At 49.8% G+C, this 19566-nt stretch overlaps 1 protein-coding gene across 1 annotated transcript in view; it reads right to left on the bottom strand.

Annotated features, from left to right (window-relative positions):
• Window positions 1-482: 482 nt before the first annotated feature.
• The window catches only part of HK1 (hexokinase 1), a 39708-nt gene continuing 20624 nt past the window's right edge, over window positions 483-19566 (bottom strand). Inside the window, exons 6-18 of the mRNA XM_059477546.1 lie at window positions 18412-18511; window positions 18146-18329; window positions 17822-17977; window positions 15963-16196; window positions 12279-12583; window positions 11234-11382; window positions 11014-11133; window positions 10061-10156; window positions 9265-9364; window positions 6995-7178; window positions 5140-5295; window positions 4255-4488; window positions 483-3588 (exon numbers count right to left, since the gene is read on the bottom strand). Coding sequence (XP_059333529.1) covers window positions 3444-3588; window positions 4255-4488; window positions 5140-5295; window positions 6995-7178; window positions 9265-9364; window positions 10061-10156; window positions 11014-11133; window positions 11234-11382; window positions 12279-12583; window positions 15963-16196; window positions 17822-17977; window positions 18146-18329; window positions 18412-18511 — 2163 coding nt within the window. The 3' untranslated portion in view covers window positions 483-3443. The remainder of the gene's footprint in view (window positions 3589-4254; window positions 4489-5139; window positions 5296-6994; window positions 7179-9264; window positions 9365-10060; window positions 10157-11013; window positions 11134-11233; window positions 11383-12278; window positions 12584-15962; window positions 16197-17821; window positions 17978-18145; window positions 18330-18411; window positions 18512-19566) is intronic.

The following is a 19566-nucleotide window of genomic DNA, read 5'->3' as shown; positions in this document are numbered from 1 at the left end:
ATTATGTGCAGGCACACAAACCAGGAGAAGCTGAAATGTAAACATTATGTAAAAGTAATGCAGCATTTAATAATGGTGCAAGTTAGCACCTTCACCTCTCCTGACAGGTTTGTAAATAGTATCACAGATCCATACCTTATCAATTAAAAAGCTCCTGTGATGTTGACAAGATCCAGTTATTTGAAATATTCTCCTTTGCTCTGTGAAAGCCAAACCTGAAAGCCCTTGTCACACAGCAGGCCACATTATTCCTGTGATACGTGAGGCATGCCCCATGGTAAATCCATGCAATTCTCCATTAATAAATACAGACAGGGTTAAATACCACACAGCTGTAAAGACATCCAGGTCAGCAATAATTCCCTCCCCTGCATGTTCACTTGTGCTCTGAGGAGCAAGGCAGTCCCTGCAGTCAGTAAAGAAAAACACTTGAAAAATCTCATTTTTATGGCAAAGGAATGAACAAAAAGCACAGAACGGGGTTCAGAAGTTCAGAAACACTTTATTTTGCCTTCTGCTATTTTCTTAAGAAAACAAAACAAAACAAGGTCTGCTTGTTTTAAAACTCATTCAAAAGGCTTCTGAGAGAACCCCAGAGGAGTAAGGAGCAGATGACATTACAACAGTGGTATGCAAATGGTCTTTTCCCCAGGAAATATAAGATTTTTGTGTTCATATTGCAGTAATTACAGCTTAACAGTTAAGAGGACTGTGATTTTATTCACCAAGCCTAAAAGCTTTAAGAAAGACATCTCAGTCATTGATTGTATAACATTGGAGACATTTCTTCAGACAGTTATAGCTTGTGATTCACTTGGAACAGTTTCCTAGGGGTAAGAAGTAGTCTGGAAATGGAAATCCCACCATGTCTCCCTTTGGAAAAGAACTGCCGTGTCTTACCAAGCACATCAACTATGGCCCACGGTAGGAAAAGTTAGAAACACAAACTCACTCCCTATTTGTTATGAGCTGGATCCAATAAACAAAACGACCTATGCCAGCATCTCCAAAATCCACAGTCACCCTGAGACCAAGTTTAAGTTCCGCTTCTCCCTCACCCTGTATCCTGCTCTGAGCCTGGCCCTCGGGTGCCAAAGAGCTGCAGAGCCAGGTCCCAGGCACGGCTCACACCACCCCTACAGCGCTGCCGGCGGCAGGCACAAGATCCGCAAACCTCCAAGCAATCCAAATGCAACGTGTCCCCTGCGCCCAAAAACCTTTCTCACCTTCTTCTGCCTCCTGTTTGGGGTCATAGCTGCACATCAAGGCTGTCAGAGACTATTCAGGCTGCAACATAAAACGTGTTATTGGAGAAGCACAGCTTTAGTGTTCGCAAAAGGGGCTTCCATGCAGCACAGCTCCATCGCAGGCTGTGCCAGCCAGGGCTGCAGAGCGCCTGACAGCGGCGCTGAGCCGGCGTTAACCCTACACACACAGGGAGCTCACAGCCTGGTGACACCACGCCGCCCTCAGTGCAGCACCCCACGGCTTTCCTGCAGCACACATCCCCCTGCACAAGGCAGGGGCACCCAGGGGCCCCTAAGATTTGGGCGCTGTCAGCGCTGTGCCTCTGCTGAACTACGCTAGGAAACACGAGGCACGGGGACCTGTGTGAATCTGACCCCGAATGCCCGGGAATAAAAACACACACACAAAACACAGGCACCACTGGGATTAGGTTGCAGCTCTCCCTACACAATAGCTCTTCCCAAAGCACTAAGCCACCAGCCAACGGCACCTCTTCCAGAAAGAACCACTAAACACCAGTTAACGCACATCAAAAAAGTTTAATATTTTCACAAGTATCACGTAACACTAGTACCGGAGCTACTAGTGTGCAAAGTAAAAAGACCCTCTACCTTTGCAAAACCAGTTAGGCATGCAATTTCTCAGGTAGACACACACTTAAAGCTGCAATGACTGTTTGTGACTTACAGGTTACTTTACAACATTCACTCGCAGTGCACCATAATGCATATTGAAATGTTATCGATAGGTAGGGGCAATCCAAATCTTAGGGAGTGGAACGAGAGCAGAGAAGAGCAGCCTGCAAATTTCCATCTACTTTCTGCAGTAAAAGGCAGCAGGGAAAACCATGCGGACATCTCAGATTCATTTTTGGTAGAAGAGTGGGAATTAAGGACTAACTGTGTGGTCTCCCTCTTTGCAGAAAGTGGCGTGACTTACAAATGTTACTCAAGATGTACCTTCCTAACTGCTTCTCAATTTAAGTGATGGAAATACAATAATGCAAATATAATAATGGCATTGACTGGACAGAGGACAGGGTACACCACGTGTAAATGATCTGCTGTTGCCTTCGTCCTTGGAATAAGCTGCACCCAATTTTGGCTTTTTGGGTTGTTCACGCACCCGGGTCCTCCAAGGCAAGATCAAAACACAACCTTCCCTTCCTTTCTGCGCACTACCTCTGGCTGGATGTCTGTGTTCTGAGTGGCTGCTGGACAGCATTACAGATTAAAGCTCTGTGTGGAAGCAAATACCCATTTAAGGCGAGAGACGGAAGCAGGCGCATCCGGGGGACGCGGCTGAGCTGCAGGTTTGGTGCAAGGGCAGCTGCAGTGCCCCGACCTAGACTAACAAGAAGAGACAGGAACTGTTTTCTGTAAGAACCCTTTGACAGAAGAACACAGCACAGCCGTGTAGGGAGCACAGATCTATCGAACTGGCAGGTCTGGAGATTTGGATTACCCCAGTCACCAACCACTCTTTAGGGATTTCTCGCCGAAACGTGACGGATTTCGCCCAGGAACACAACACTACTCACAGAAGCAATGGGGAATACCGGTGGAACCAGGTCTGTGGGACAAGGGTGTTTACTTTCACCATGACAGGAGGCATCAAGGAAGCGAGTAAGTCGCGGTGTCAAGTCCCACTACAGAGTTACGTGCGTGCACGGTGCCGACACACCAAAATGTTTTCACAACCGCTTGAGACGAAACAACAGCAGGTAGATAATGCAGGAGGGAACTGTTGCTTCCCCTTCACTTAAAAGCATCAACACCCAGGTCTGGTGGTCAGCGTGCTGGCAGTGTGCTTAACAGGGATGCTGCAAAGAACACGTTTGGTACGATGCAACGGGAGCTCTCAACGCACATCACTTGGGGGCAATTTCGTCTCAGACAACAACTGATTTTTGACAACTGCAGAAATTATAGACTGTTTTTTTTTTCCATGACCTACAGATGGGGGAGGTACTGACAAGGTGAGTAAGAAACATGCAGATTGGGGTCCAGAAACAGGAGATATTATTAAGAGCACACATTCTATCTTGTATCCTATTTTTTTTTTTTTATGTCATTAGTTGTAATAATTTTTTCCCCCGATAAAGCAGCGAGTTCTGAGTTTTTTACCAGTTCTGACTATGCCAGTCGCTGCTTTATGAGAAACACAAGACAGAATTGAGGCCAGGGGTGTGGAGTTCAGTTCTGCTCAGCCTCACGGAGCCTGCATCCCACGGCTGTGATGAGCGCTGCCCCTTTCCCGCTGCCGTCCTCCGACAGCAGGAAGGTCACGTCGCAGTTGGGCGCCAGCTCTTTGACTGTTTGGTGCATGATCCTCGAGAAGCTGGGAAAGCAAACAAGGGCAGTGGGTGAGGAAAGTCCTGCAGCAAGTGCAGGGCACTGCCACAGGCACTTGCGTCCCCTTTAATCAGGCTAAGAAGTAAAATGTTGGAAACCAGGGTGGATTTGAAGCCTGGGAGCAGTAGGAGTTAAAGGGAAAAAGCATTTGCATCCCAGCCCCACCTGTCTGTGTGAGGTTAACTAGGATCACTAATCCACAGCAACGGGAAAAGAACAGACCACATAAGTCCTCTCCTTCCCACCCATCTTCCTTCATGCACACTAGTTCTCTTCTGCTCCTGCCCTCACCTGCATTGCTCTGCAGCAGCTCTTCTCCGCTGGACACTGAACAAAAGCATCCTCCAAAGAGGCACCAGGCATTTCAGCACTGCTCTGTCATTGCCTGTCCAGAGCCAAGAGATCCTTCCCTTGCTACACAGCGTCCAACTCACTCGGCAAGCTGTGTCCCCTTCAGTTTGTCACCACCCCAAGAATCTCTCACAAGTCACTCTTGATCCTCTCACTGCCCTTCAGAAAGCCCTGAGCCCCCTGATTAAGACATTTTTTCCCCTGGCTCTTATCCCAGCAAGCGAGAGAGTCCAGTTGGGAGCATCAGGAGGAAGGACGTACACGCAAGGCACAAAGAAAACCCGAGAAGGCAAACACTCACTGTGGGTGGAGTTTGTAGAGAGTTCCATCCACACCAACCGTTATCTCCAGGCGCTCCAAGCCTCTGTTCTCCCTAATTTTATCTACAATGGCAGCCATTCCAGCCCCACAGAGCTGGGCTGCTCGCCTCGACACCGCCCCGCAGACCGTCTTGACGATGATGCTGTCGTCGCAGGTGCTGTTGAGCCCCAGCTGCTGGAGGATGGTTCTCACCTGCAGCAGGGCTAACCTGTCACTGTGGGAGGAGAACACCGTGTTGCAGCTTTCCCTCAGTCATGCTATAAACCCCACAGCACGGATGGTGCACCCACCCCAGGCAGCAGCCTCTCCTGACAGCACAAGTGATCCCAGGGAAGGCAAATTCAGTCACCCCTGCACTGTGCTGCAGTGCAAGCGGCAACACAGGCTCCAAGTCCAGCTCTGCACTGCCTCCCCTTCTCTTTTCTTACCATGGGGCATTCCAGGAAAATATTTTTAACAATGACCTTGGGTTTTTTTCCCCTGTGAAGCCTCAGAGATTGCTTTAAAATCTAGAGTCCGAGCAATAACAGCACAAAAACACCCAGTAAGCAGTGCTCACTCAGCTAGTGCTCATTCAATTCCACAACTGCAGCTAAACACACACAAGGGGCTTAGGAAAATGGCTTGATTCTCAAACAAGGAAATAAAATGATAGCATGAGGGAACCCTTGACAGCCCTTCCCTTTGGAAGTGAGCATTGCTAGAAATTCAGTTGATATTGTAAAGAATCCTCCCGCACATACACAGGCTGAAACCCAAATTCTCTCCAGAGAAGCAAGCAATGCTCCCCAGCTCTCCCTCCCATCCAGCAGTGTCACCAGATGAACACTACTACACTATTTCACCTCCCCTACAGTGCTCTTACCTCTCAATCTGAGAAAGGAACTTGGTTTCAAAGATATGCCTGGTCTTCAGTGTCTCTGAAATCTGGCCTCGGAACAGGAAACCCCGCTTGGTGAAGTCGATCAAAATATTGCGCACTATTTCCCCCAGGTACATCCCACTGATCATTTTCTCATACCTGCAAGGAAAGACAGCAGTCCAGCTCAGAGGGAGCCTGCCCATGTTTGCAAGGGCAGCATCATTATCAGCCAGGTGTCCTGTGCACAGAGGGCTGCAGGTACCAGGGCCAAGCGTCGCTCCTGGGACATTCCTTATCCTGTCTGCAGGTGGAAGAGATTTCCCCTCTCTATCCTGAGGCAAGGCTGCAAGTGGGAAACTTGGGTCCTGTGTGCAGAGTTGGGGGCTGAGAGGGGTTCAAGACAGTTTTGGGACAACTGGTTGCCTACTGGAAACCAGGTGATTGAATTAACTGAAGAACAAAACCAACCCTGGACCACAAATTTGCCAACTTGCAGGTCAGTGGTTCTGTGAACAGGCTGGACATGGTTTTTCCCATCCTTTATCTTGCACAGGACTCCCCTAAAAACACTGCATTTGCAGTGACTGTACCTTGTGGTTTCCCTGCAATTTTGCTGCATGGAGCCACTGCACTTTTTCTGTCTGGAGGTCTCAGCTGTGTTTTGCTCTCCCTCCCCTCCTGGTTTGAATGGAGCATTTTGGGGTCTGTAAATTGTGTCCCTACCAACAAGAACTGAACAGCCCAATTTCCTGAGAAGGGCATTCAGTGATGCATCCTTTATTTCACCTCCTGAAGCTCCACAGCAGGGTTTGTGCCCTGGCCTGAGCAGAGTCCAGCACGCCATCCTGCTGGAAGCAGGCCACGCAGTCCATTTAATACCCTGAGCTCTCTCAAGCTTGTACCCAGCAAGTGTCCTCCCTCCTGAGTGCCTGACTATCTCTGGAATAAATTATTCCCCTGGCAGTCTCCAGTACTGCCTTTGGCTGCTTACTCCATGCCAACTCTGCTGCTGCACCAGGCTCGCTCCACGTCTGCCCCTCTGGGTCTGTTTGAGCCTCAGCTTCTAAAGAGCTTCCCGTGGGACTTGCCAGCTTGTCTGTATTCCTCAGGCTTTTGTGGGAAGATTTACTCTAGTCACAAAATCTTTTTTAAAAGCTCCTGGCATCAAAGCACTGCTGCAAAGAAATGATGGAAGTTTGTAGTCCTAGCAAGCAACAGTCTCAGCCCAGTTTTAGCAGCGCTGGGTACTGGGTTCACCTCCTTGCCAAGTTTTTCTTGAAGGGGACGGGGAAGCACTTGCCCAAACAAAGCTGAGCCCCAAAAAGGGACCAAACTCCAGAAGCAAGAAAGGCATGCCCTCTGACATGACCTATCCCATCCAGAAAATTGTCTGAAATAAGAGCTGGCTGCAACTGCCCGAGAGCTCCTGACTGCTTTACAGTGAGCAGCTCCAAGCTTTAACCATGCCAGCTGGTGTAAGTTCAGGACTGCCACAGGAACAGCCCTCTACAAAGAGCTCAGCTAAAATAGATTAACCTGAGACCCAGGGTAAAAGAATGACTAGCCATCTTATCCCCCTCTATACAGCACAGGATGAGAAAAAGGGTCTCTCCATAATTCCAAGACTTTTGAAGTCCTCACCAAAAGCATTTCTGTGGAGTCCTATGGCAGCAAATAAGTAAAAAAAAAACCATTGTCCAGGAAAAGCACAGAAAGGGGAGACCCCACAGGATAGCAGGACTGCAGTAATTTTCCACTCTCACCCTCTCCTTTCTCAGCTGGTACAAACCCAGTTGTGCCTCAAAAGCACTTAGGGCAGCCTGGCTGACAGGCCCAGCACCCATTTGTGCTGCAGTACCTCTGCTTGCCAGCGTTCAGGGAGAAGTCATCCACTGCTTTGTCATAGATTGTCCTGATGTCGTCCAGGCAGCCGTTGTCCCCGAAGGCTCCCCACTCCGTGTTCACACACATCCTGCCCTGCTCACCATCCACCATCTCGATGTTCCTCATCTCCTCCATGTAACAGGCATTGCTGCCCGTTCCTGAAACAAACACATGCTCAGGTTATCTTGGGTTGTAACAAAACAACACTAAACCCAGCACCACAGCCCTGACAAACCTTCTGGGGGATCTTGAATGTGTTTTTTTCTGAAGGAAGTAGTTGAATCATCATTTGAAACACCACAAAGAAAACCCAAATCGTGACTCTTCAGCAGCCCTAAACTGAAGGAGAACATGACTCCTGTGGTGCATTGCTCAGGGTGGCTCAGAGAGGAAGCTCACCCAGGCCACTGCAGGGAGGAAGAGCAGGACAGCCCTTTCAGCACACAAAACCTCACATGCTTCTGAGCCCAGCACTTCAGCTGGGTTTTGCAATTGGGAACACCTTCCACAAAGCCCACACACCGAGAGAATTCAGGGGGAAATATGCTGAACTGGAAACCTCAGCAAGTTCTGAGGCAGCAGGGGTTTTACCAGCTGATTGCTTGGGGGGTTTTCTGATTTTAATTGCTCATTTTCTCCAGCAGGAAGGTTACTTCCATGTTGAGATGAGGCCATGTCTGATATTTCTTCATAGAGGATCCTAAGGAGTGTGGCAAAGTGCTCCATGTACACAGAGGTCTTTAGGAAGAAAAGCTTTATTAGTGAAGAGAGGCTTTAGCTGCTACCAGGGCAAAAGTTCTCTTGAAGTCACTTAAACTCTCATTAAATCCTGCATCCCAGATGATACACCAGTTGCTCCAGCATGTCTGTTTTCCTTTGCCATGCTTTCAGGGAATTACATCAATACAGTCTGAGCTAAAATAGATCCTCCCACAGCACTCCCCTGCTGCAGGAGAGCCGAGCCCCAGCACAGGCTTTGGCAGGGGGAATGTCTGGGTGTGCAGGAGCAAACCAGACCAACCCCGGTGCAGATTGCCACCAGCGGCCAGGCTCCCTGGGGTGCCGTGAGCCAGGCAGGGCAGAGGGAGCTCTCTCATTGCCACTATCCCAGAGGTGCCCGGGCGCTGACACCCTGCCCTGCACACAGACACGCTGGCTGCACGGCAGGGCTGCAGAGGACAGTCCCCAGGCAGGCTGTGAGCAGCCCAAGGACGCGCTGTCCTTCCTGCAAACAGCCACCGTGGAGCTGCTCAGGCACGGCCTCCTGCCCACACTGCGCCCTGCTGACGCATCCTGGAGGCTTTCCAGCTGTCTGCAGGAGAAACTGGGGGGGGTTATTTTCCTACAAGCCACCTCCCAACTCAGAGCACTCCTAAAGCTTGCAGGCGCCTTGTCCCCTTCCTTCCCACTCCTCTGGAGAGCTCTGGGAATCCACACTGCCCCATGACTCAGGCTGCCCAAGCGTGGCATCTGCAAAGGCAGCAGCCCATGGAATTCCTTCAGCTGCCTCACTGCTGGGAAGGGAGCTGTGTGTCACTGTGCCCAGGCTGGCACAGCTCTCCAGCACATGCCATCTGGGAATTGTGGCTGCACTCCGCAGCTTTATTCTGAGACACCACTTGTCACCCTGATTTTTTAGGATTTTCTAAGCGTTCTGATTTTTGCATTCTTGTAACAAATTTTTTTCACATACTTTTTGTAAATAACTTACAGTTTTGCATTCTTTTAGAGAAGAGGAAAAATTTGATAGACTGTTGGTTTGTCCAGTGTCATTGGAGAGGTAGCACTGTCACCCTCCAACCCACTGCCACTTTTGAAAATCTATAAATGTTAGAGTCAGAAAATAAACTTCCCTTTTTCACCTTGAAAACAGCAGTGTGTTTCATGTTATTTTATGTCCTATATTGACAAGCACTGGCTTGAGGAAAGCTGTGGGGCACCAGAGCACCCAGCAGGGACACTCTGACAGGCTAAACTAACAGGAGCTGCTGAGGCTCCCTGAGCCCATATTTGCTCTCCTCCCCTCTCCCCCTGTGCCTTTATCAGATAAAACAGGCAGGATTTATTGTGCTGTGATGCTCACCTCGACTGATTGTGGACAGAACTAAGCTGGCTGTTGAATTTTGCTCTCTTTTACTCCTAGGAATCCTAGCTTTATTTTGAGTTAACCACAGGGATGCCTCCATGAGAACACAGGCAGATGCGTGGATGTGCTGTTTGATAAAAAGCAGCTCTAACACGTACCCACAATGAGCCCAATTTCACAGTTTGGATCTTCATAAGCACAAGTCATCATTGTGCCCACGGTGTCATTCACCACAGCCACCACATCCAAGTCAAATTCCTTTGGGAGAGAGAAAACAGCAGTGAGAAAATAGCAGTGAGTCCCTCCCACCAAAGGGGATGATGTAGTGAAAACAACTGAAATCACCAGCCTCATTTCACACATGCAAAAACAGGAACCTAATGTACCAGCAGGCAGCCAAGGTACGTGCTCTACCTGTCTTCAGAATGAAATTTATCCCTGGCTTAAGTATGTTTAAGCACATATCTTTTACACAGGCACATGGTATAAACATTCACTATCACAGCAATTGTGTAGCAATTCCAGTAACAAAGCTTTTAAGACTTCCTTTCACTGGCTGATAAAATCTGTGCAAAATTAACACCTTTCTCAGGCTGTTTTTCTTCCCTTCCTAGAAAGTTTTGGCTAAAGTGGTTGAGGCTTTTTCAAGATCAAGAAGAGGAGGAGAAAACTGTCCTTCAGGGTGCACCAAGGTGCATTCCTACAGTCATAATTTCCAAAACTCCTTTCTCCATGCATGTGGAAATTGCCACAGAGTTTGAAAGAAGCCTTGAAAGTTCTGGCAAATGTGGCAAGTCAGAAGCCTCTGGGGAAGAACAATCTTCTGTGCAAGACAGGAGGCACAGTCCCTGTCTACAAGGCACACAGATCCTGTGAGAGGGAGCCAGCCTGACCCACAAGGTCTGTCAAGTCTGGAGAGGAGCAGAATGAGGAGAAAAGAGAAAGAAAAATCACCTCTCTTCTTTTAATTCCTTCCCTAAGTAAATATACCACATCTTCTCCCTCACAGTCTGTAGCTTTGAAGCCTTTTGTCCAATTGAGAAGGATACCCTATAAAGCAAGAAAAGAGGTTATCAAGTAGGACTCAGACGTTATTCTGTACACTTAATATCTCAAATACCCAAACTCTTCTGTAAAGCATCACTTTAATGTTATGTTTTACAGAAGAGTTTCTGTGAAAAGGACTATCTCCTCAGTATATCAAATTTGTATCTAAAACAACTAATTGTGATTGGGCTCTAAATTTCCAGAGCAATGCAAAAAACAAACAAAAAAAAAATAAATAAAAAAAGAGGAGACAGGAACAACAAACTCAAAAACCCAAAGAAGTGTTATAGAAAATGTGTCTTTCTTGAAGGAAACCCCAGCTAAGCACACAGGAAACTATTAACAGCTGCAGAGGTTGGTGTAAGGATGTGGCAGTGAAGAAATTGAACACAAAAGTGCAAAGAACACAAGTCCATTCGTCAGGGGTGTGCTGCAGGCCACACTGTCACCCTTAGGGTGACACAGCCCATGGATTCTGGTGCAACCACTCCATCCAGTGAGACAAGATCTTCTGGGAGTAGGCACTGGCAGCAGGGATGGACTTTTGCTTACTGCCTGCAGAACCAGGGAAGTGGCCCAGACCAGCAGGTTTACACAGCTGGAAAAAACATAATGCCTTAAAAAAGGGCTATGACCACCACGGAAAATTTAAATGCTCTTATCTGTCACAGCCACGGGCAGCATTTGCATTGCCACCCTTAAAGGGACTATTTATAGGAGCAGCTGTACTGGTCAGGGTCAGCACAGGAACCTTCCCCTTGTGTGACCTTCCTGTAAGTGTCACGTGGGTGGCATGAAGGCACAGAAACCAGGTCTGGCATAGGCACAGAAGCAGATTGAAGAGGTACTAAGGAACTTACAGCATCCAGACTGGTCTGCTTGCAGGGGAAGGAAAAGGTGAAGCCAAGAGGAAGACGTGCTCCTTTAATCCCCATATAATCCAGGAAGTCAGAAATGCAGGTAACGATGTGATCAAACAGCTTTGAAGAGAAAAGTCATAATATTTGAAGTTGCACATGTTATGTGCTCTTAAGGAGTTATTTTAAAAGCAGCAGTGCAGCCAAAGAGAAGCACAAATACCTCTTCTCCTGTTCCCTGCATCACCTCTATGGGAATGGCATAGATCTTGTTGTGCATCTCCACTGTCCTCCTTTTACCACTGCGGATTTTCACCAGCAAAACTCTAAAGTTTGTCCCTCCGAGGTCAAGTGCCAGAAAGTCTCCATTCTCTGTAAAAGAATATGTGTGCATATTTGAAGAACCATAAGTAACATCTGAAGAAATGCTTCTCTCAAAGTATTTTGATAGAAAATCTCCTAAAAACTCAATTGGGAAGATCTTCATCAAAGGAGAACTTCAGATGTTGCTCTGATTATTTTGTTTTCCTTTAAATCAACAAGGGAAAAAGGACTTACACAACTGTTCCCTGAGAGAGAGCTGAAATTTGGCCAGCCACCCTGAAATGCAAAGCACCCAAGGAATGGGTACTTTGAGTTTGGGTTTATGATCACAGTGTGACAGCGCTCACAGGGGTTTTGGGATTGAGGGAAGAGACGAGGATCTGACTCCATGGTTCAGAAGGCTGATTTATTATTTTATTATATATATTACATTAAAACTATACTAAAAGAATAGAAGAAAGGTTTCCATCAGAAGGCTAGCTAAGAATAGAATAGGAAGGAATGATAACAAAGGATTTGTGGCTCAGCTTTCTGTATGAGCCAGCTGACTGTGATTGGCCATTAATTAGAAACATCCAATCACAGATGCACCTGTTGCATTCCACAGCAGCAGATAATCAATGTTTACGTTTTGTTCTTGAGGCCTCTCAGCTTCTCAGGAGGAAAAATCCTAAGGAAAGGGTTTTCCATAAAAGATGTCTGCGACATCCCAGCTGTGGTTTTCCCCCTCAAGCTGTGACTGTGCTTGCACCCTGAGGCAAGGACACAGCATCAGGCTGCCAGCAACCAGCACACGGGCCAGCACTGAGATCTCCTCCTTTGCACAGCTCAGGCTCCTCTTTGCTTGCACCACATCTGCTCAGCTTTGCCAAACCCCGCACTTGGAGCCCGCTTTGGGGCCGTAACCAAGCCATCATCCCCACCGCAGCGAGGGCGCGCTCTACCTGTCCCATCGGGCGTGCTGCGCACAAAGGTGGGCAGCATCTTCACTTTGGCCGTGTCGTGAGTCTTCTTCTTCAGCCCCGCCTCCATCTCCGCCCTCATCCTCTTCTTCACCTGCAGCAGCTGCTCGTGGGTGAGCTTGAACTCGGCCAGGGTCTCGTCGATGAGGCGGTGCTGCTCGGCCAGCCGGTACGCCACGGCCGTCACCATGGCCGCGCCCTTGCCGCTGCCGCTCTCCGACAGCAGGAACCGCACCTCCGAGTCGGGCACCAGGCGCCGCGTGGTCTTGTGCAAGCGCCGGGCGTACCTGCGGCCAGGGGAGGGGAGGGGAGGCTGCGAGGCCGGCCTCGGCACTGCCCGGCCCTAAATCGGAGGTGCATCGCCCCCGGGATCAGCACTGCCAGGCCCTGAATCTGCACTGCCCAGGCCCTGAATCGGAGCTGCATGCCCCCCCGAATCAGCACTGCCCAGGCCCTGAATCTGCACTGCCCAGGCCCTGAATCTGAGCTGCATGCCCCCCCGAAACTGCACTGCCCAGGCCCTAAATCGGAGCTGCATCCCCCCAGGATCAGCACTGCCAGGCCCTAAATCTGAGCTGCATCCCCCCAGGATCAGCACTGCCCAGGCCCTGAATCTGCACTGCCCAGGCCCTAAATCGGAGCTGCGTCCCCCCAGGATCAGCACTGCCCAGGCCCTAAATCGGAGCTGCATCGCCCCCAGGATCAGCACTGCCCAGGCCCTGAATCTGCGCTGCCCAGGCCCTAAATCGGAGCTGCATCCACCCCCGAATCTGCGCTGCCCAGGCCCTGAATCTGCCCTGCCCAATCCCTAAATCTGAGCTGCATCCCCCCCGGAATCTGCACTGCCCAGGCCCTGAATCTGCACTGCCCAGGCCCTGAATCGGAGCTGCATCCACCCCCAGAATCTGCATTGCCCAGGCCCTGAATCTACACTGCCCAGGCCCTAAATGTGCACTGCCCAGGCCCTAAATGTGCACTGCCCAGGCCCTAAATGTGCACTGCCCAGGCCCTAAATCTGTGCTGCATCCACCCCCGAATCTGCACTACCCAGGCCCTGAATCTGCACTGCCCAGGCCCTAAATCTGAGCGGCACCCCCCCAGAAACTGCACTGCCCAGGCCCTAAATCTGCACCGCCCACACCCCAAAATCTGCGGTGCATCCCCCCCAAAATCTGCACTGCTGCCCCACCAAAATCTGCGCTGCATTCCCCCCCAAAATCCCAAAATCTGCACTGCCCATGCCCCTAAATCTGTACTGCATCCCCCCCCAAATCTGTACTGCATCCCCCTTAAAATCTGCACTGCTCCCCCCCAAAATCTGCACTGTCCTTCCCTGCAAAACCTGCGGTGCCACCCCCCAAAATTTTCACTGCCCTTCCCCCCAAAAATTTGTGCTGCCCTTCCCACCAAAATCTGTGCTGCATGCCCCCCAAATCTGCACTGCCAACACCAACCCAAGGCAAGGGGAGTGGGCAAACTCACTACGCTCAGACTAACTACAGCCTCTCAAGTAGGAAAACTGCCAGGGAAGTGCAGTTCTTCCCCACTTCTCCTTCCTCCTGAATTTCTAATTTCCTCCTCCCTCCTTCCTCCCAGATTTCTAAGCAAAGCCAGCAAAAAGCAGGGGAGAGCATCAGTCTCATCCCCTGAACCCAGTCCTGGATGGAGAAACTCCCTGGCTGCAATGCTGCTCCAATTCCCCCTGCTGGGGTTCTCTCCTGAACTCACTGGTTTAGATGGTGTGGGAAACAGTTAAGAAACCAAAATTGTCCATGTTCATTATCTTAACAATCCCCAGACCTTGCCCAAGCTGGAAAAGCTAGTCAGAACAGCACTCTTGGAAACTTTTTTGTTCTATGGTTTTCTTTAACACAGGAAAATAGCTTTTTCAACAAACAATGAGAAACTGAAAATGAAACACTAAGCATAATTCTCCTTTCAGAGGTTTCCCCATGAATATAATTTTCTGATTTCTACATAAATCTATACAGCTGTTTCACTAAAAGTGTAACTTTCAAGATGGGGAAAACAGGACAAAACCAGTTTTTTAAAGGCCACAGAAATCTAAGCGCTATTTCCCCATCCCGGTTTCCAAGTGTATCTTGAGAAAAGACTGGCAAAAATAGGGTTAGGAATGGGAATTGAACTGGAAATGGAGGTGAAGGTGAATTAATGCAGGTGTCCTCACAGCCCAATCAATGGGCACAAAGTAGTATTTTGTACAAACAAACGCTCCTCTCCTCCCAAGAGGTCTCTTGGTGATACCTTAAGCTATCTCAGATCACTGCTGTTTTCCCTGACTTTGCAGTACTCAGTCACTCAGGGTTTTTGCTTCTTTTCTTCACCTAAAAGACCTCTCTCCTTTCCAACAAGCTCCCCAGCTCAGACCTGGACCCTCGTGCCCACAGTTTGGGTTCATCATCTCACAGCCCACCTGGGTGATGCTCTGGGACAACAGGCAAACCAGAGCCTGGCTGGGTGATGCCCTGGGACAACAGGCAAACCAGAGACCCCTGGGTGATGCCCTGGGACAACAGGCAAACCAGAGCCTGGCTGGGTGATGCCCTGGGACAACAGGCAAACCAGAGCCCACCTGGGTGATGCCCTGGGACAACAGGCAAGCCAGAGACCCCTGGGTGATGCCCTGGGACCACAGGCAAACCAGAGACCCCTGGGTGATGCCCTGGGACAACAGGCAAACCAGAGACCCCTGGGTGATGCCCTGGGACAACAGGCAAACCAGAGCCTGGCTGGGTGATGCCCTGGGACAACAGGCAAACCAGAGACCCCTGGGTGATGCTCTGGTACAACAGGCAAACCAGAGCCCACCTGGGTGATGCCCTGGGACAACAGGCAAACCAGAGCCCACCTGGGTGATGCCCTGGGACAACAGGCAAACCAGAGACCCCTGGGTGATGCCCTGGGACAACAGGCAAACCAGAGACCCCTGGGTGATGCCCTGGGACAACAGGCAAGCCAGAGACCCCTGGGTGATGCTCTGGTACAACAGGCAAAGCAGAGCCTGCCTGGGTGATGCCCTGGGACAACAGGCAAACCAGAGCCCACCTGGGTGATGCCCTGGGACAACAGGCAAAGCAGAGCCTGGCTGGGTGATGCTCTGGGACAACAGGCAAACCAGAGCCCACCTGGGTGATGCCCTGGTACAACAGGCAAACCAGAGACCCCTGGGTGATGCTCTGGGACAACAGGCAAACCAGAGACCCCTGGGTGATGCCCTGGGACAACAGGCAAACCAGAGACCCCTGGGTGATGCCCTGGGACAACAGGCAAACCAGAGACCCCTGGGTGATGCTCTGGGACAACAGGCAAACCAGAGCCTGGCTGGGTGACCCTGGTACAACAGGCAAACCACAGCCCACCTGGGTGATGCCCTGGGATGACCCCTTTGCAAAGCAGAGCCTGGCTGGGTGATATCCTGGTACAACAGGCAAAGCAGAGCCTGGCTGGGTGATATCCTGGTACAACAGGCAAAGCAGAGCCTGGCTGGGTGATGCCCTGGTACAACAGGCAAAGCAGAGCCCACCTGGGTGATGCCCTGGTACAACAGGCAAAGCAGAGCCCAGCTGGGTGATGCCCAGGGACGACCCCTTTGCAAAGCAGAGCCCGTGGCAGCTGAAGTGCCAGCAGCAGGAGAGCAGCACTCACTGTGGGTGCATCTTGTAGAGGGAGCCATCCACGCCCACGGTGGTGCGCAGGCGGCCCACGCCCTTGTTGTCCCTCAGCTGGTTGAGGATGGCCCCCAGCGTGGAGGCCACCAGGTTGGCGGAGCGGAAGGACACGATGGTGCACACGTGCTGCACAGCGATGCAGTCCTCGGGGGACGGCTCCACCCCCAGCCTGGTCAGGATCTCTTTGGCTTTGTTCAGACCTTCTTTGCTCCTGCAAAGCAAAGGGCACTCCTCAGTGGGTGTGTGCTGGGCTGCAGGACTGTGGGGGACCTCCAAACATGGGTGTCCCTGCCTGCCTGCCTGGGGTTTGAGAAAGTCAGAAAGAACATTTCCTAGAGATCTGGACTAGAACGCTCCATGAGGCTTGGAACATGCATTCATTCACAGATGGAAAAGCTTTCCATTAAAGCTGCTTCCGCTAAAGCCACGTGTTTTCCTGGTGCAAACATGCCACCTACAAACACTGCAGGTACCAGGTACCACGTGCCACCTACAAACAATCCAATCCCAGGTACCACGGCAGCCACACCACGGGGAGGACCTGGAGGAATTCAAGTGTTTTTTCATTACAGTGATGCTTGAAACTGCAAATGGCTTCTCTTGAGCATGAAGCAGCAGCCCCACAGTTCAGCACACCTAATCCCACACTCATTCCTTTGCATGCCTGGATAAATTAAGCCCAGTGTGAAAGACAAAACCCTAAGCAAAGGTTGCCGAAGCAATTTCATCCTAACGGGTCTCTTTTCAGGCTTTTACAACCCCAATGAATCTCTGCCTCTTACATTTTATTTTTCCTCATTAGCATCCAGCCTGAGAGCAAATCTTCTGGCCAAACTTCTCCTTGTCCAGCTCAGCCATTTCCCACACAAAAATAAAATGGATATATATCTTGTCATCCCTAAGTGCACTCCATACATCTTTTTAAGGACTCTTGCATCTTGCTAGCACCAGCTAGAAATTTGAAGCTGTACAGGCATGTACCCCCCACTTATAACCAAAGTGCCTCTTCAGGAAGTAAGGTGGGATTTCAGGGCAAATTTTTCCTCTTTGTTACTGAATTTCTCAATAATTGCATTTTTTCTCACTGCTGTTCAACAATACTTTGGTCCACAACACAGACCTCTGTGGTTAAAACAAATTAAAAGCTAAAATTTAATGAAAAGCTGTTCAGATAACGTGGTCTGCAAGGAGAGGAATAAACTGTGGCAGGAGGAACAGGCATTATAGAAGTTACTGGCTGTTCTCTTGGAGTCTTACTTGCCATTTCAAAAAGAAAATCCAGCCCAATGACTATGTATAAACTATCCCAGTGATGTGAATTTTAAAAACACAGGGGGGAAGAGCCTGTGAGCACTGAGCAAAGGGGTGATGACGCTCTAAGAAACCAACTGGCACATAGCTCAGAGGTCACCGTGCAGCACCCGGCCCTGCCTACGAGACTGAATGCTCTGCCTTGTCACACTTGTTTTCCTCCTGCCCAGCAGTCCCAGGGATACAGCAAGGAGCAGCACAAGCATTTGCTAGGAGGCACTAAGCCAACTCACTGCCATGTTTAGCTGCAGGGTGGCAGCTCTGTGAGCAGTGAGAGAGGTACTGCAGCTCGTACCCTGAAAGCTGCGTGGACTGGCAGACTTTAGAGTTCCTCCCAACACAGAAGGGAGAAATCTCGGGGAGGAGGGCACAGACTGTCTGCTGGGGGTCCCCACATGCCAGCTCTGTGCAGGCAGTAGAGAATGGCAGATATCCCCAATGCAGCACACAAAGCAACAAGAGCAGGAAAATTAACATTCAGAGTCACTGTGAAGCCCCAGGAGTGAAAAGGGATACATTACTCACTTTTCAATGGCAGAAACATGTTTTGTCTCAAACTTCCCTTTGGTGAGAAGCTCAGGGGTGATTCTCCCCTCAAAGAGCAGCCCCTCCTTGGCCATCTTCACCAGGATGAGCCTTACCAGCTCCCCCATGTACAGCCCACTGACCATCTTCTCAAACCTGCAGGAGAGGACAGCAGTCACCCACGAATCCACGGGCAACACTGGGAAGCAGAGCCCAGCCAGAGCTTTGCCTCACCACAGGCAAGGCTTTACTGAGCGGCAGAATTGCTAACACAAGAGGGAAATGGGGCACAGAACAGAAAACACACGTCCACAGATGACTCACAGCTGCTTGCCAGGATTCAGGGACCCGCGGTCAATCTCCCGATCGAACTCGGTCCTGATGTCTTCCAGCGAGCCGTCGTCCCCGAAGGCCCCCCACTCGGTGTTGATGCACATCCTGCCCTCGTCCCCCTCCACCAGGTCAATGTGCCTCATCTCCTCCATGTAGCAGGCGTTGGTGCCCGTGCCTGGGGGGAAGCAGAGCAGGAGGTGCTGAGCAGGCCGGGCAGGGGCAGAGGCAGAGCAGCCCGCGCCCGCCCCGAGCGTTACCGATGATGAGGCCGACTTCGCAGCGCTGGTCGTCAAAGCCACAGGTCATCATGGTGCCCACGGTGTCGTTCACCACTGCCATGATGTCCGCATCGTAGTCCTGGGGAGCAACAGGGCACGGGCATTTTGCAAAGAGTTCTCAGTGAGTTACAGACAGGAGCTCTGAGTTGCTTTTGATGGTGCGGTTTATTTTTTTATCTTCTACGTAGGTAGGAAGGGTGAGTTTGGCTCACATCTTTACTGCGTGGTTCAGAAGGTCACAAGACTCCTAGTTACAAGATCTTTTAAGGATTTATTGACTAATAAAACACTATATATGTTTCTGACTCAATCCTTAAATATGTCATCTTATGGACTCATGCTACAGTGTAAGCTTTCTTTGTCAATCGTATTATAACACACAAACCTACATTACTGCATTCTAAACTTCTTGCTTACCCTTGTAGCTACTTTCATTTTTATATCTTTTATAAACTCTAAAACTCTCAACTTTCTTTCACTTAGCTTAAAGTGTTTCTGCTTCAAACTATAAATCCACATTCTTGCTTCTAGCACCTAAGTTTGGAAGCTTTTCCCAAGGTCTCAGATCAAATCCTGTGTTTAATTCTAAACTTTGGCTGTCAGGCCCAAAGTTCTGAGAATTCCCTACATTTCAAATTCCAACAGCTTGGGCCACAGGGCTGCTCTGGAAAACGCTGCTCCTGTTCCTCACCGGTTTCCTTTCAGCAAAGAGTCTCACAGGGAACAGGAGACAAATAATCTGTCTGAATACCACAGCTCATCTTTTAAAATATTCCCTGTTCTGTCTGCCAGCTCCCCATCCCACGTAGCCAAGAAGGCAGTGAGAGCAGACGAATGCAAGCAATAAAACAGCACCAGGATCACTCTAGAGAGCACAGGCCTGCTCTCACATAAGCACACAGGCAGGAAAGAAAAGGCCTATACATGAGAGAGAAGGAACTTTGCACTGAAATATCATGGAATGGTTTGAAGCAGTTGCTTGAGGCATCAATCTAGAAAATATTTCTTATAGGTTTACTTCAACCATCAATGTGCTTTATTTCAAGTGAAGATTTTCATACTAAAATAATGTAATTAAATAAATTACATGCAGCCATTTCTTTCCAGGTCCTTCCGTGTGTGAGATTCTGCCAA

Source organism: Ammospiza nelsoni, chromosome 8 (genome assembly GCF_027579445.1).
Source record: "Ammospiza nelsoni isolate bAmmNel1 chromosome 8, bAmmNel1.pri, whole genome shotgun sequence".
In the NCBI taxonomy this organism is placed as follows: Eukaryota; Metazoa; Chordata; class Aves; order Passeriformes; family Passerellidae; genus Ammospiza; species Ammospiza nelsoni.
Note: the sequence above shows the minus strand (reverse complement) of the source record. Positions and strands in the feature narration are given on the sequence as shown.